Source organism: Biomphalaria glabrata, chromosome 4 (assembly GCF_947242115.1).
Source record: "Biomphalaria glabrata chromosome 4, xgBioGlab47.1, whole genome shotgun sequence".
NCBI lineage: Eukaryota > Metazoa > Mollusca > Gastropoda > Planorbidae > Biomphalaria > Biomphalaria glabrata.
Window position 1 is genome coordinate 53,276,247 of NC_074714.1, and position 17,651 is coordinate 53,293,897.

At 38.8% G+C, this 17,651-nt stretch overlaps 1 protein-coding gene across 6 annotated transcripts in view; it reads left to right on the forward strand.

Moving 5' to 3' along the window:
- The window catches only part of LOC106069686 (plexin-B-like), a 237,934-nt gene that overhangs the window by 164,508 nt on the left and 55,775 nt on the right, over positions 1–17,651 (forward strand). For all 6 annotated transcript variants that reach the window (XM_056025494.1, XM_056025495.1, XM_056025497.1 and 3 more), the window contains one exon: positions 14,892–15,104. In XM_056025494.1, coding sequence (XP_055881469.1) covers positions 14,892–15,104 — 213 coding nt within the window. The remainder of the gene's footprint in view (positions 1–14,891; positions 15,105–17,651) is intronic.

A 17,651-nucleotide genomic window follows, 5' to 3' on the forward strand; every position in this document is an offset into this window, starting at 1 on the left:
AGAAGTAAAGGAGGTTGGTCTTTGTGCTGGTCACATGACACTCGTTAACTGTCGGCCATAGAAACAGATGAACTTTACATCGTATGCCCTATAGATCACAAGGTCTGAAAGGGGGAACTTTAGAATTGATATTTATCTTATCTTATCTTATATAATACAGACGTTACTTCAAAAAAGAAGATGATTACGTCCTACGCGTCATACATTTAGTCATGCATATTAACCAATGACTTAAATTCTGCCTAGTCACTGGTTTTCCTGGCTAGCTCAGGCAACCCATTCCATGCTCTAATAGTACTAGGGAAGAAGGACTATATTTGTACAAATTTGTCCTAGCATATGGGACGAGGAATGTGCCTTTAATTTAGATAACAACGAAATCTGTTCCAAAAACCAAAACAAAAAAAAATGTAAAAAAAAAAAACTCATGGTGATTGAAAGAAAGAAGACGCACGTGTGACCAAGAGTGACCACCACAAAATGGACAACAACGTCAACCGATCTTAATGAATACTTTTTTTTTTTTGCTGGGTGGTGACCAAACATTGTCAGTTGGTTTGTCCTTTTTTGTATTGACCATCGCGTGTCCAGTCATGTCCAGTCATGTCCACCTCTTTGGTAGAGCTCATGAGAAAACAACACACCGCAGGCGTCTTGCAAGGGCTTCTGGGAACTCATTTCGTCTGCAAGTTCGAACACTTCTTTGTCGTATGCTGGGGGCGATAAATGGAGAGCATTCCAATCTCTACGTCATCGTTTGCCGATGGTAGCGTGACGTCATATGCACGTGTCTAAATATACACAAAAACTTTTTTTTTTTCTATACATTGGATTCTTTCAAATTTGGTATTTTTTAGATTTATTTTTCAGAATGTGTAGTTTCAAACAGGGTAATTTCAGACGAGTAGTTTCAAACAGGGGTAATTTCAGACTAGTAGTTTCAAACAGGGTAATTTCAGACTAGTAGTTTCAAACAGGGTAATTTCAGACTAGTAGTTTCAAACAGGGTAATTTCAGACTAGTAGTTTCAAACAGGGTAATTTCAAAAGCGTGTAATTTTAAAAGAATCTAAACATTTCTAGTTGCCATTTTTCTCTACTGCTAAGCAAAGTACTAAGACTAAGACTAAGACTAAGGACTAAGACTAAGACTATGACTTAGACTTAAGACTTAAGACTAAGGACTAAGACTAAGACTAAGACTAATACTAAGGACTAAGACTAAGGACTAAGACTAAGACTTAAGACTTAAGACTTAAGACTAAGACTAAGACTAAGACTAAGACTTAAGACTTAAGACTAAAGACTAAAGAGTAAAGACTAAGACTAAGTTAAGACTAAGACTAAGACTAAGACTTAAGACTTAAGACTTAAGACTAAGTTAAGACTAAGACTAAGACTAAGACTAAGACTAAGACTAAGACTAAGACTAAGACTAAGACTAAGACTAAGACTAAGACTTAAGACTTAAGACTTAAGACTTAAGACTTAAGACTAAGACTAAGACTGCTTTATTAATCCTTTTTTAAATTTGTCGTGATTACAAGGACTACCTACTCATATAACTAGAACTAGAATATCCTTGAAGATGTTTTAAGTTCTAATAAAGTCTAGTAGAGACAGACCTGTGACGTGGCAACAGGTAATTGGTCTCAACTACCCACAGTTTGTGACGTTGCAGGACAGTGTTGGGGCCTCCTATAACGAATCTCGATGGAAGCAGGCAGGTTCTAAGCTCGCATTCATTGTGACGTCATTGACGCGCCTCCCCCCCCCCCCCAAAAAAAAAAAAAACACCCCCAGACAGCTATCCAAAGCGCCATTTTTTTTTTAAAGTGGTTTGTTCAGATTATACTTTTTTTTTAAAACTTCATATTGTATAGATGTTTTTTTATTTTATATATTTTCTTATATTCTGTATTTTGTTAGTTACATCAATATTTTATACACAACACAAAGGACAACAAAACAAAGCGATAAAGACCTTAGAGGACGCAGTCTTCATAACTGAATGTTCCATAATATCTGCTTCACCTGAGCCAAGCGTTTTGATTTCTTTAACAGAGCGAATAGAGTGAAGTCCTTTATTTTTTTTTAACCCGAGATTTTTTGTTTGTTTATTCAGTACAAGATTACATTGCCAAAAGTCCTGTGGCGACAGGCAAGCAGTGAAGCGATAGTTTGTGGGCATACTGGAAGCCGTAGCTGCAACCCTGCACACAGGCGGCTCAGGCCATATGGTCGTTTACCACTGACACAGATTAGCAGTGGAGTCCGGCAGCCCCCTGAGTGGCTGAGCAGCCCTATTTAGGAGTGCACTGCTCACCTCCGTAGCATGGGGACAGGGCTAGAAAAGGTGCCCCAAAAATTGCCTGCTCTAAACTACCCTAGCCAGCCTACCGCAGTTGGAGGGAACCCTACACTAGCTCCAGCTGGAATAACCTGCCCAGTGTGCGGCCGAACATTCAGGGCTCACATAGGTCTCACCAGCCACATGAGGAGGCATAAAACCCCAGTGCAAAGCCCTCAGCCCCCTGGATGACAAAGTGGTCATCATCGAACCACGATGGACGAACTATATATAAATATATATATAAACATTGATACATTGCTAAAAACACACACAAGACAAAACCGTAAGTTCCATGTTATCACAGCGATTAAGGTGAACATTGTTCAGAAATTGTTCAAACTTGATGATCAAAAGGTTGTTTATTGTTATCTGTAGTAGAAACATCTACATACACATGTGTCATACATATGCCGAACAACAAAGTCATTACAATTGGGATTCTTTTGAAAGGAACTGTCTTTAATTTCTATGGAAGCCCAAAAATTCCGAGAAACATAGTGCTAAGTGTTTAGTTCTGTTAGAATCACCACAGACTGAAAAGATACAATTTAGTGTCTGTGAGTAATTTTTTTTTTCGTTTTAAGAAGTGTCCAAGAGCAAACAAAGCTCCAAGTGCCTCTCCAACCTTGATTATTAATCTCACACAAAGGCAAATACAAAATTACAATTCGTTACCATCATCGCCTCCCTTTACAGAATGATAAAATTAAGGATAAAAGCTATCATTTAAAAGCAAAGATATACTACATAACATATTGAAACCATCTGAGTCAGAGATATGATACAAAGGTGAGCACATTAACAACTAAAAGATAACTGCCCGAGAATAAAAAGTAGATACACACCACTACTGACACATTAATACATGCATGACAATATACACATACTATATATACATATGTATGGGGTTCTGTTGGAGGAGTGGTACCTCTGTTAACTGGGCAGTCGGGCTCTCTGGGCAGCTCATTGACCTTGGTTTCCACTCAGAGCCCAGCTCTCACCTGTGGCTCCAAGCAGTTGTCTGCATGCGGCAACGGCCACACCCCCGGCAAAGCGTCTCGACTGACGGGTCAAACCAGGTGAGGGTTAGCCAGAGCCAGTATCTGGTGAAAGTATGGTCTCCGTCCACCACCAGCATGTGAAGTCCAGTTGCGGCTGCATGGCGCTCAAGTCGAATTGGACTACCAGGGCCATCAGGCGACACCTAGCAAACACCGTGGAACGTTTTGGAGCACTGTGGGACATGTAGAGCACACTGGTCATCCACTGCACCCCAAACCAGCACCAGTTGTCTGGACTCTGTTCTGCCACTGGATCCAGCGAGAGAGTGAGGCTGATGCAGCGCAAATCTCCCTCACTTTAATAAAGCCACATTCTCAAATATATATATTTATATACACACAATTAAAACACACATTTCTTTTCTTCTTTAATTTTTTTCCCCCGTATTGTATACATAACTAAAGGGGCTACAAAACATGGTGGCGAAGATTTTGGAGAGCGTAGTCCTTCTAAATAGGTAACTACCCAAGAACATATTTAAATACATCTTAATACAATCACCATATTTATTTTATGTGAATAAATCCATACATCAGATAAATTTTGCAATTAGAAAATCACTAATATTCTAAAAATGTACATACAAATATATCCGTCAAACCAGGGCTTTTTTTTTTTTTTTTGACGGTACGCACCGGTACGGCGTACCGACACCTTTTTGAAAAATTATTACTTTTCTTGTATTTTAACGTATATTTATATAGTTGTTAAAAGTTAGGCAATCAACTACTAAGTAACGACACAAATTTTTTTTAACAAAAAAAAAGCACTGCGACAAACTATCCATAAGAGTGTTAACTCACAAATAATGTGAAGTCTTTTATGATTTTAAAAGTCTTGCCATGACAACTAAAGAAAATATAACTACTGACTTTCATATAATTCATGATTTTAATTTCAAATATAGTTTATGGCTTTGTGACTATTTATGAATAGTTAATTTAAAAAAGGACATGATTTAAAGGACTGTAGGCTTCCGTTATCAACAGAATGAGGAAGACGCTGCGATTGCAATTTTCCATTACGAAGATAAGAAAATGACAGACAGACAACACTAACACAATAGTGGCTCCATCTTGAAAAGAGGGCTAAAATTATTAATTTCATTTTTTTTTTAATTTAATGTTTTCGCACTTATAAAGAAGGGCAGTTTTCCGCCCTAACCTTTCTCTTTCTCAAGTCCACTCTCTATTGACCATTCCTCCGTATCCTCTTCAGCGCCTCTTCGCTATCCTATCTCATCCTCCTCCCTGGCTATCCCTCACTGATGTATTTGACCCATTGGTTTATCCACTGCACCGAGCCATGAATCAATGTTCGACCCTCCGTGTTCCCACAAACTCTAGAGAAAGAGAAAAGGGGGACAAAAAAATGGAGCAGCTTTCTATTTCCAAAGTTTGCACTTCCCCAGCACAAGCCAAACACAGCGAATTAAAGACAAATAGAAAAACACAGCAATTTCCCTATCTTGATACCACATCAACGGTATGATCGTTTTTATAGACTGTTATAGATTCCGTTCTTCTACTCTCTCTTTCTGTCTTGTTCAAACTCTCTTTCTCTCTTTTTCTTTCTCTTTTACTCTCTCTTTTTCTCTCTTTTTTTTTTTTTTTTTTTTTACACGTTTTGATAAAATTATTTCTCTGGTTTACTTATTACGAGATAGCTTAATTCCATTAAATATTTTTTGTATATCTCGTCTGTAATAACACGTGGCAATATACGAGACAGCGATCTCAGCTTTGAGGAAGTTGACCTCCTATCACTTTGGCTGATGATTGACTTCCGAGTTTCCCAAAATATGAGCAATTTTATCCAACGCTTAATGGTAACATTGCTCACATTCTCTCTCTCTCTCTCTCTCTCTCTCTCTCTCTCTCTCTCTCTCTCTCTCTCTCTCTCTCTCTCTCTCACACACACACACACACATGCGCGCATACAAACACATACGCAACCCAGCAACATGTTCTTACATACTGTTTAAATCGCGCACACACACAAGTGGTTGCTTACCAGCGGTTCTCAACCTTTTATTCTCGGCGACCTCTTTTTACAATCCGCGACCCCCCCCCCCCGCACACACACACAGCAATAGAAGAATAGACAATGACAATCCATCTTTTCAATGGTGTTTGGCGACCCCTGGCAAATCATCAATCGACCCCCAAGGGGGTCGCGATCCACAGGTTTGAGAACCCCTGGCTTAGACGGAAAGCAGCACGCCAAGGGCCTAATTTAACCCGAGGTTCGTAGCTTAGCTAATTTATTTGTTAATATATTTGCCATTTTCACGTTACCATTGTTACTATCCTAAATCAATGGACTATCACATTGTTTTTATGTACAGTAGATTTCAAGTCACACCTTAGGACCTAGGTTCTAATTCCATCGTCTAAAACACATTTTTTTTTCTTTTTTTGGTTTCTCCCAAATTGGCGATCTCGCCATCTCCCTACATGAACCCCCCTCAAGGGACACGCCTATGTCGTGCAGTTCACACCCACATTGCTTGTATTGGATGTATTTTGTTTCTCTTCAATCCGATCTCCCAACCCAAGATGAAAGTAGGTTCCGAACTCTTTTTGTTTTTTAAAGATAGAAAGATGAAAGGAGCTAAAGAATAAAAAAAAAAACAGAAGCAGAGAGAGAGAGAGAGAGAGAGAGAGATTGGGAGGGGGCATCCTGCCCGCTACATAGCTCTGAGCAGTTTCTACACATGGTGTGAATGATTGGGGAGTTTCATCTTCTCTGCTTTGCCATTGATCCTATTCAATTTTCTTTACAGATTGGATTTCCATTTGGCCAAGCGTTTAATAATATCACACGGCGTTGTGCCCATTTTTTTTTTTTTTGTGTTTGAACTTATGCAAGTAGATGCAAACCAGTTTTAAAACAAACAAATGATGTATATACTAACGTAATCACGAAATATTTTGATGAATTATAGCATTGTCAATGCTTCCTTCAAATTCGATTTTGGATGGCAAAATTTATATTTCAAATTTGAAACTTTGGTAAAAGTAACAATCTCAGAAGCAAGTGTGATTGGAAAACTATTATCGTCTTGTCAGATAGATTCTGTAGTAGTGCAGTACATTCAGTGAAGGCGACCGCACCCTCGAAGTCACCAACGCATTGTTTTTCTACTATCCTCCACCAATGCTCCCTCCGTTAAAGTCAATCTTTTAATAGAGAGAGAGGAAATGTGGAGGGGGGGGCGGCAGCAAAGTGAAAGAACAAGATGAGGTGGAGGATCCCGCTGGAAAAGTAAAAAAATACTGTTTTTAAGCATAGACCTGTTTCAACATTCTTGAACTAAATGATGCTTTTCCTTGTCATGACGACATAACCGTGAAAAGAAAAAAAGTATCACTACGTCATCACTGTTTGGACTAAGACCCCGCAATGTTTTTTTCTTCGTTTGGTTTATTCTAAATTCAGATTGATTCAATTTAAATTTGTTAAAAAAAGAAAATTGGAGAAAAAGTGTGATAGAGAATAGAAACAAAGCCAGAGAAAGTGTGATAGAGAATAGAGACGAAGGACAGAGAAAGTGAGAGCGAAAATAGAGATAAGGCCAGAGAAAGTGAGAGAGAAAATAGAGACAAGGCCAGAAAAAGTGTGATAAAGAGTAGAGACAATGCCAGAGAAAGTGTGACATAGAATAGAGACAAGGTCGGCAAAGTGAGAGAGAAAATAGAGACAAGGCCAGAGAAAGTGAGAGAGAAAATAGAGATAAGGCCAGAGAAAGTGAGAGAGAAAATAGAGATAAGGCCAGAGAAAGTGAGAGAGAAAATAGAGACAAGGCCAGAAAAAGTGTGATAAAGAGTAGAGACAATGCCAGAGAAAGTGTGACATAGAATAGAGACAAGGTCGGCAAAGTGAGAGAGAAAATAGAGACAAGGCCAGAGAAAGTGAGAGAGAAAATAGAGATAAGGCCAGAGAAAGTGAGAGAGAAAATAGAGATAAGGCCAGAGAAAGTGAGAGAGAAAATAGAGATAAGGCCAGAGAAAGTGAGAGAGAAAATAGAGACAAGGCCAGAGAAAGTGTGATAGAGAATAGAGACAAGGCCAGAGAAAGTGAGAGAGAAAATAGAGACAAGGCCAGAAAAAGTGTGATAGAGAATAGAGACAAAGGCCAGAGAAAGTGAGAGAGAAAATAGAGATAAGGCCAGAGAAAGTGAGAGAGAAAATAGAGACAAGGCCAGAAAAGTGTGATAAAGAGTAGAGACAATTCCAGAGAAAGTGTGATAGAGAATAGAGACAAAGTCAGCAAAGTGAGAGAGAAAATAGAGACAAGGCCAGAGAAAGTGTGTGTGTCTAAGAGAGAGAGCGAGAGAGAGAGAGCGAGAAAGAGTAAAAGCAGAGTTGAAGGAGAAAGAGAGAGAGACGGAGAAAGAGAAAGTGTAAGAGACCGTGACAGAAAGGAAGAGATGTGGTTGGAGAAAGAGGAGAGAGAGAGAGAGAGTGAGAGGGTGGAACAGAGTGAAAGCAAAAGAGCTGAAAAGAGACTAGTCTAATGTAAAGTGATAGACAGCGAGAGAACAATTAACATTTTTATTTAACCATAGTTGTCCACATTAGCCCAAAATAGAGCGATGATCACTATAGAAATGAATATACTTACCTAAAAAAAAAGGCGAGGGGGGGGGGGGGGAATCACAGTGTTTTAATGTTTAATTGAAAAAAACAAAAACAAACCCAGAGAACTTGCTGCCCAAAAAAAAAAAAGGTTCACATCAACGAGATATTGAAAAGAAAAAACCGAAACAAGTTCAAATGGCTAGCAGTTGTTCCGAAAATAAAATAAAAATCTTTAACGAAAGGGAAACAATGAGTATCGGAAACTGGTGACGAGCGTGGAATACAGAGTGGACCGTTAGAGGCAATAAAACGAGAGGGGAAATAACTCTGCCTTATTGGCAAAGGTCAAGATTGGACTCGCTATTGATCTCCCTTTGATCGCGCTTGAAATCTCTCCACATTTTAATAGCCTGGAAAGTGAAAGTAGAAAAAAAAGGAGAAAGTACAATTATGAAAAAAAAAAGATTAAAAAAAAGAAAAGAAAGAAATAAAGGTATAGAAATTAAAATAGTCAACATCTTCATCCACACTAGGACGATTTTAATGGTCATTGGTGGCGTGGATCAGGATTATGTAAATGAGACTTTAGCTGCTACCAATTCTAAGACGTGCATTTTTACTATTAAACTTTGCATCTTTGATATGATTCATAGCAGCACCACATATCCAAAATCCAATTTCCAATTCTTTTTTACTTGTTTTCTTTTAGTTCCATCATATTGACCCCATATTTCTCTATATCCCTTTCTCTTCTTTTTTTCCCCCTCTTAATGATATTTTATTGTTTAAAAAGAGGTAGTTTGAATACAAACGGGATCTCGAAATGTAAACGAAGAGGAGATTACTGTGATTAACTTTTTTTTTTTTTTTTTTCCTCCTACTGTATAATATTGTAGGACATCTGGTGATATTTTGTAGATCGACTAAATAGTATCTACATGTCTAATGGACAGAGGACAACTTTCCAAGTTATTCTTCCTTTTTAGCTATCTATAGTTCTAGACTGAAAGTTCTAGATTCACACATAACGGAATGACTTTCATAGGCAGATAGAGTACACTGGGAGAGCATTGTGTAGTTCAACATGGTTCGTTCCTATCAGGCATAAATCTATAATTACACATACACATAATAAATTATGAACCTAATGCCGCCTGATTCAGGTCGATTCGTATAGGTATGCTTGAATAAAGGGTATAGTCTTTTATTTCATAACTATTGTAATGTATTTAGTTTTGCTTTACACCTAAGCCTTGGTATCACACATGCCTCTAGTGCAGCGGTTCTCAACCTTTTAAGCTCGGCGACCCCTTTTTACAACCCCCCCCCCTTTTTCTTCCGCGACCCCCACCCACCCACACTTACACAGCAATAGAAGAATTGACAAAAAAACAATCCATTTATCGACGGTCTTAGGCGACCCCTGGAAAATCGTCAATCGACCCACAAGGGGGTCGCGACCCACAGGTTGAGAACCCCTACTCTAGTGCAATGACGTATTCTGCAGTTAGAGCCCTTGGCGTAACATTTTGTATTTATTCTGTTTATATCTCAAGCAATTACACAAGACATACTTGTTAACAGTGGCGTAGCTAGGGTGGGGGGAGATGTGGGGGGGGGAGAATTTGAAAATTCACACCGGGCCCCCCGCTTTGGTGTTCTTTACATTAAAAGTTAAATATTACGCAAAATGCAGGGGCCCCTAAACGATGGAAAACTCCCAGCAAGCACTGCTTGTTAACGGATCCTCGTTTAGCCTGAGAAGTTGTAACCAAAATCATTTCCAGAGATCTCTGGTTCATATTATTAATTGATTTTTTTTTTCAAAAAAGAGAACCTTTTTTATTCACTTTCCAAAAGATTACAATGCAAAAAAACAACAACAAATGTAACAACTTTGTTCAGAAATTGTTCATAGTTCTTGCGTTCATTATGAAAATCTCCTAATTGAAATGAGCATAGTCCGCTCTTATAAAACTCGACTTTCGATTGGCTATAATACGATTTAACTAGTTTCATTCATGGTGCTCACAAATTTGAATATTAAAGATAATCATAAATTTAAAAAGATGAATACATCGACCTAACGGACAAACCTCTTATATATATATATATATATATAGAATATATATATGTTACTACCAAAACCCGAAGTGTGCCCAGTACGAGACTGCCCGGCCATTTTCAATAAATGACCGGCAAGATTCCGAATTGGCCGATTTCAGTCTTCGGCCGTCATTTATACATTATGTAGCTCGAGGCATTTATAACTACTCGTGATCAAGATCAAGATCTTAAGGCGAGACACGCTAATTATTCGCGTCTCGTGAGTTGCTTGAACATGGCTTCTGTGTCCACAACAAACACTGTCTAGTAATTAGTGGTCAGTTGGTCAGCGAGTGGATTTCTTAAGCAAGCACGCCATATTGTGTGTGTGTGTGTGCGTGTCTTCGTGTCTCTAGTCTGTTTCATCCCCCAAAAATACCTATACACTATCGAAAAGGTTCTTTCTTCGTTTAAAACTGGATTAACTCTTTCTCTCCATAATTATTTACCACATTCTGGTGGAATCAATGTTGGTATCGTCAGTTAGGAGAGAAAGAGTTAACAACGAAAGGACTAAACTAAAAGAGCAAATGAGAAACAGTGCGCACTTTTTACCAGGCTGTTGTGTGTGCAGTGCATTGACCTGCCTTGTATATAGTTCGTCCATCGTTGTTCGATGATGACCACTTTTGTCATCCAGGGGGCTGGGGGCTTTGCACTGGGATTTCGTGCCTCCTCATGTGGCTGGTGAGGCCTATGTGAGCCCGGAATGTCTACGCACCTTGTAGACTCGAGGTTATACATTCGAACCCAGAACACTATGTCTACAGGCCCGGAGCATTATCTCACAGACCAATGGTATGGCCGGTTATTATTAGTACATTATACTATCAGGAAAAAAAAGCAATTGTGCTTTTTTTCTGGATTTTTTAAAACTAGTTTAATACCAAAGCACTTGTCTCCCCAGCCCCCTTCCCCTCCTATTCCTCGTCTGTCCTTTCTGTGTGATAGGTACTTGACTTTGTGGTGTCTCAGTACCCTTGACCATCCAACTCCCTCATGTCTGAGGCGCCCCGCGAGTCCCTCACACGAAATGAAAAATCAACATTACTCCAAGAGCAAGCAAGATTGGAGAAGGGAGTGATTGGAGTGTGGGAGGGGGGGGAGCTCAGGCGTGAGTAAATGATGTCTGTGTGCGGCTGTGTGTGTGTATGTGATGTGTGAGAGAGATGTATGCGTGTAACTGTGTGAAAGGGGGGGGGGGAACAAAATCACTGTTGCGTTATCGATAAATGGTGGACTTCATATGTGCGCAGAGACTCAATGTTTCATGGTCGCCAAGATAACTGGTATGCGTGTGTGTGTGTTTTGTGCGGTAGCGAGTGTAGCAGTGTGTCTTTGTGTGTGTATGTGTGGCAGTTTGTGTTTGTGTGTGTGTGTGTGGCAGTGTGTATGTGTGCTTGTGGGTGTGCGTGACGCATGAGTGATTGTTAGTTTTGGAACTTCCGATCGATGGGTGAAATGGAGATATAAAACGGATGAGTTTGATAAAGAGGCTTGAGGCCGGAGAGGCAGGAGGGGGTGAAATAACAAATCTTACTTTCGATTTATTCACTCTGACCACTACGTTGTATTATCCCAAAAGTCTGTTGGTGTTAGTGTTGTTGTAGTTGTTAATGATGTTGCTGAAATTGTTGTTGCTTTTTTTTATATTTCTATAGATACTTTTTTCCATTACCCATTTTCACAATGCATAAATATCAACCACCCATCCCTCCCCTTTTCTCTTTCCTCTCTCTCCCCTTTCCTTCTCCCATTTCCCTCTCTCTCTCTATATATATATATATCTCCCCCCTCTCTCTCTCTCTGTCATTCAATCCTATCTACTCGCTACCGATTTCCCAATTTTCTTGCTTTTTAAACAATACATCTATGAAAAAAAAATAGCTCGATTGAAACAGGGCCGTCTCTTCATTGTTCAAAGCCCGTGCAAGTTCGTCTATTCTATGTTTGAATCCCTGTACACAATCCATCTATGAATAATAAAAAATAAAAACTCAGTTCAATTGAAACAGGGCCACCTCTTCTAAGTTCGAAGCCCTGTGCTTGATTTGTGATAATAATAATGAAAAAAAAAACACTATAAAATCGCCAGTTATATGAAAAAGGGAAAATAAAGTGGCCACGTCTGCTCGTTTGGCGCTCTTTTAGTTTTCAGACAAAGAAGATTTTGAACAACTTATTGAGGCAATGACCCCCCCCCCAAAAAAAAAATCATATTTCGGCTACGCCTCTGTCTCTAATTAAGGTTTTCTAAGATTACTATCAGTGTAGAACTCACTACATCCCATAATATCTTGTCTCCTCCTCTTCCACTCACGTGTCTACGGCCTCCTTTTGAGCTATAACCAACTTCAAAACGAGACCAGATACGCATCACTTCCTGTCGCGCCCTTGCGGGGATTCCCGCTTGCTGGTTTCTTGCCTAATAAGTAGACAGGTGATGCCGGCGATCTAGATAATGTTACGCTTGGCCGGGGTTCGAGGAACGTCTTGCTTCAGTCTGCCGATACTTTGATAACAGATCCTCCTTGCCATCTATTCAGCTTTCCACCTCATCACCAGAAGATGTGAGATCTCCAGCGCCTAATTAAGACGTCTGCTTTCACTCAAAAATAAATAACTGATATATAGTCGAGAGTCTAGTTCACATTCAAAACGGTCTTTTAAAAAAAGCCTTTTTTTTTTTCTCAGAGTCTAGCAATGAAACAAATTTGGCCTTTTTTTTTAAGTGTGTGAGTCTTTCTGGCTAGTTTCACTTTCAGCAGTAACGAGGCTGATAAGGGTCTGATGACAAGTTTCTGTTGTTCCTGGCAGGTGGATTCTAGCACTTGCCAGGATTTATCACTCTATCGGCCAAGGAAATGTAAAAAAAATACTTGTCTGTTAGTGGGATTTTTTTTTTACTTAGTGGAATACACGAAGTTGTAATAAAAAAAAAGTTAAAAATTTATTTTTTTTTACAAAGCCGAAAGTTTTTTTGTTTTTTTTTTTAAAGAGAGCGAGATAGAAATTGTCCATTTTTCGTTCCCCTCGAAACATTTAGAACAAGGTTAATAATTTCATTAGTAGCTCAAACAGTTATAAATCCTGCACTAATTTAAAAATCTGGAAAGCTTTGGTGTCAGCAATGGGTAAAAATCGTGTATAATTATTTAACAGTAACAGTAATAATTGCTGACCTCGAAAACTTAACAAGATCGAAATAACACAGAAAGAAAACATAATAAATGATGAACATAATAAATAACAAATTTCCCTGATTATTATTTTTTTTATTAATTGGTTGCCTTACGAAACTTTTCAATTTCACATGAAGACAAAGTGATATAACATAACGAGATTGTGCCGAAAATTCCACGTGTTTGACCTTTGACATATTTGACGTCATAAGGCTCCTCTTGGCCAGTGTTGTTTTTAAGTTTAGTAACTTTAAACGGGTTAATTGGTACATTAAAAGAGTGGTAGTGCTCTGAGGTTGGGGCATAAAGTTTCGGGTTCAAATCCTGATAAAAAGTGCTTGGATTTTTTAAATATTTTTTTTTTGCTTCAATTATGTCCCAGAATAAGAATTTTCAGTCGCCCATTTTGTAACACTTTTAAATCCTCAAATAAATCCAGATCTTAGATGAATAGTTGGATTTTTATTTAGACTTCAATTATGTCCCAGAAAAAGAATTCTCACCCGCCCATTTTGTTACACATTAAAATCCTCAAATAAACCCAGATCTTAGATGAATAGTTTTTTTTTTTTTATTTGGGCTTTAATTATGTCCCAGAATTCATTCAGGTCAGTCTGACACCTGATATAAGATAGGGATGATCAAAGCAAAACAATCTGTCAAAAGTTTACACGTGCGTGTACATTCTACATTAATTTTTATTTCTAACAATGAACTTTCAACGAACATGCTTTCGCCAAGACCAGCTACTTAATTGAAATAAACATTCACACACTCTAGTATTCTAAGGAAAACAAGTCTCGTCTGCTTTCCTTGTTCCCGCGCTCCACGATGGACCGATGTGCTCTTTTTTTAATGAAGTTTTAAAAAAAAATGATAAGAAAAGAATTGGCGTCTGCTCCCGAAATTCTTCAAATCCATTGCGTTGATGTGAGTTACAGAAGTGTGTATACACACACACACACACGCACGCACGCACACACAAACACACACACGCACACACACACACACACACACAACGGACGTTAGGGTGCAAACAAAGACCAGACACTCAACAAACACATCATGCTATCAAGAGAAGAAGAAAAAAAATCATTTCTGTTTTTAACCCTTTCCACCCACTCGGCCAGTTAATTGATTTCTTCTTATTAAAGATGTGACCCTAAAAGGAAAAAAAAAAACAACAACAAATATTTAAGGTTTAATGTCCTATTCATCTACGATCTGGGTTTATTTGAGGATTTAAAAGTGTAACAAAAAGGGCGCGGGAAAATTCTAATCTGAATAACATGTTCGTAGGCTCTCCGCTAGCAGAGTGGCTACCGTGTTGGCTTGAGAAGCAAGAGAAGGCTTGAGACATGAGTTAGAATTCAAGTCGTTCCCCCTTTAAAAAATAAAATAAATAAATGCTTTTGTCTAGATCTATTACACATTTAATTACATGATTGGTCCAAAGAAATTAGTACAACTGTGCTTAATATAAGCTCTGTTTTTTTAAGTATTTTTTTTTCTATATTTTCTTGTATCTCTTTATTACTGTAGACGTGCAGGGTGGCAGACTGTCTCTTACTGTAATATCTGTTACCTCCTTGTTTTATCTCTGCAGAGTGGACTGGTCATCAACAATGTCGAGGATGACCAGCAGTACCTGTGCAACACCAACAAGCTGGACTCCTTCTCTAACATCGTAGGCATCAGTCCAGTCATCCGGCATCCCGTGCTCATCTACGAGAACCTTCGACTGACCTCGCTGACCGCCACCGTGGTCAACCAGTTCACTGTGGCGTTTGTGGGGACAGAGACTGGACGTCTCAAAAAGGTAACCTTGCATTTATAGTCTCCCTTGAGCAGTCTACAAATCCACATAGCTTGCTGTACACGGATGTATACGGGTCATGGGCGTAGCCAGGGGGGGGTTCTTGGGGTTCAACCCCCCCCCCCGAAATGAAATCCCCCCCCCCGCTAGGGGGGGGGATGGGATTAAGTGACTGATTTTTGCTTTCATTTTGTTTATTTTAGGTGAGATTTTAATACTAAATCATCACTTACCACAGCACATCCGAGGCAGTTTTTAGTTAAAAACCCTCTACCAGGGGATTTTGAGTTTAAATCCCCCTACCAGGGGGTTTTGAGATTTTAAAAACCCCTATCAGGGGGTTTTGAGATACAAATCCGTCTACCAGGGGGCTTTGAGTTTAAAACCCCCTACAGGGGGTTTTGAATTTTATACCCCCTACCAGAGGTTTTTGCAGTTAAATCCCAAATCCCCCTCTTCTATAAAACAAAACAAAAAAAATGCAAACAACAATCCCCAAATTCCAACAGCACAGTTGAGGAAGATTTTGATTTAAAAACCCCCTCCAAAATTTACGATAACCCCATCTTCAATAAAAAAAAAGCAAATTACATACTCAAAATTCTATGAGCGTAGCCAAAGGGGTTTTGAGTTTAACCCCCCTCCCCCTTCCAGTTGGGGTTTGAAGCTAAAAAGTACCTCTTCAATATAAAAAAAAAGAAAATTACACACTATAAAATCTATGAGCGTAGCCAAAGGGGTTTTGAGTTTAAATCCCCCGGTCCTCCAGATGGCTTTTTCTTTAAAGTTTAAAACCCCTCCAGATGGTTTTGAGTTTAAAATTCCCCTACAGAGCGTTTAGAGTTGAAAACCTCTCTCTTCAATATTATTTTAAAGCAAACTACAGTTACCAAATTCTATGATCGTAGCTAAATGGGGTTTTGAATTAAAAACAAAACAAAAAAAAACCTAGAGATTTTTTAGTTTAAAACCCCTCAACAGATGATTTGACGAAAAAACTTTCCTTTTCCATATAAAATCTAAAGCGAAATACAGGCATGTAATTCCAAGAGCGTAGTCAAGAAAGGTTACAAATTTCTACCAGTGGCTTGGGCTCCATTAATTAAGTGTGAATAGTCTTCTGCCGAAATTGAGAATCATTAAATGTGTCTCAACAAAGATGGCTAAGACAGATTTTAGGAGTCAGTCATAGAGATCGGGTCTAAATCAAAGAAATCATATGCCGAACTGGGAGTCGAATCCTTAGTAAGGTTGTGACAGAGCGTCGCACGAGGTTTTGCGGGACATGTTTTCCAACAAAATGAATTACGCAAAATAAGAGTTGCGGAAACAGCTTGCCGGAAAATGCACCGAACGGCGCGAGAGGGTCTAAGTCAGTAAGAATAGCACATTAGGTTTTTGAAATAAAACTTTTTAATAGCAAGATAATGCACTGTAGATACCTCAGAATATGCATTTTGTTGGCTTTCAATACCAGAAATAGTGCTCGGCGACGGGGCTTCGCCCCACGCTGGGGGAGTTCGCAGCAAGGGCGGGGAGTCTACAATAAACAATAAACGTCTTCCGAAAGGGTCAGAATGTAATAAAGATTAATTATGTACACACACACATATATATATATAATTTTTTTTTCGCGGGGGGGGGGGGGTCGGGGGGGGGGGGAAATCCCCCCCCCCAAAAGCCTCCCCGAAACGAAAAAAAATCCTGGCTACGCCCATGATACGGGTTTATTCAAAGAGAATTAGGTGAGGGATAGGTTGAATGGATTCTAATTAATAAGGTAAGGAGTCACGTGGGAAACATTAGGAAAAAAATAAACTTGCTGCCAGAATACACAGAAAATCAAGGACGTACTAAAAAAGAGAGTGATTTGGTTTACATTCGTTTTTCAATACGAGTGCTCTTTCTTATCCGGTTTTCAGTTCTTGATTGTCACAGGGTTTTGTTTTCGTTACTGCACTCCTAGACCTAGGTTTTTTTTCTTTCTGTTTCCTAGAGTAATACTTAACAGCTATGTTTCTTTGTTCTTATTATCAAGTTGAAGCTTTTACTTAACTCTTTCTCCCCGTAATTATGTTCCTCGTTCCGACAGTATTATTCATTTCGCTCATTTGTATTTCCCCATCTTTTTCCGATTAAACTTTAATAACTATTTTTTGTTTGTTATATGAACATTTTATAGTTGGTATCTAATTGTAGGAGAATGCATGCTCTTTTTACACAGCACAAATTAAAGTTTATAAATGTAATATAAAAATAAAAAAACAAAAAAGTTTAATGGTGTCAAATCAACTTTGACATCGTCAATTAGGAGGGAAAGAGTTAACCATCTTTCTTTCCTATTTTTGCGCATTGTTTTCCAGTTCAGACAGTCTTCTATAACAATATTTTGTCTAAATTAGTGTTCTGGGACCAGTATCTTCTTCCGATCTCTGGATAACATCAGCAGCGTCTGAAGGACGTGGTGGGCATTGTCTGGTGACACTCCACAAGAACATGTTCCGTCAGTTCCGATTTTTTATCTTCCGGAACATTTGTTGTCTCATTCTG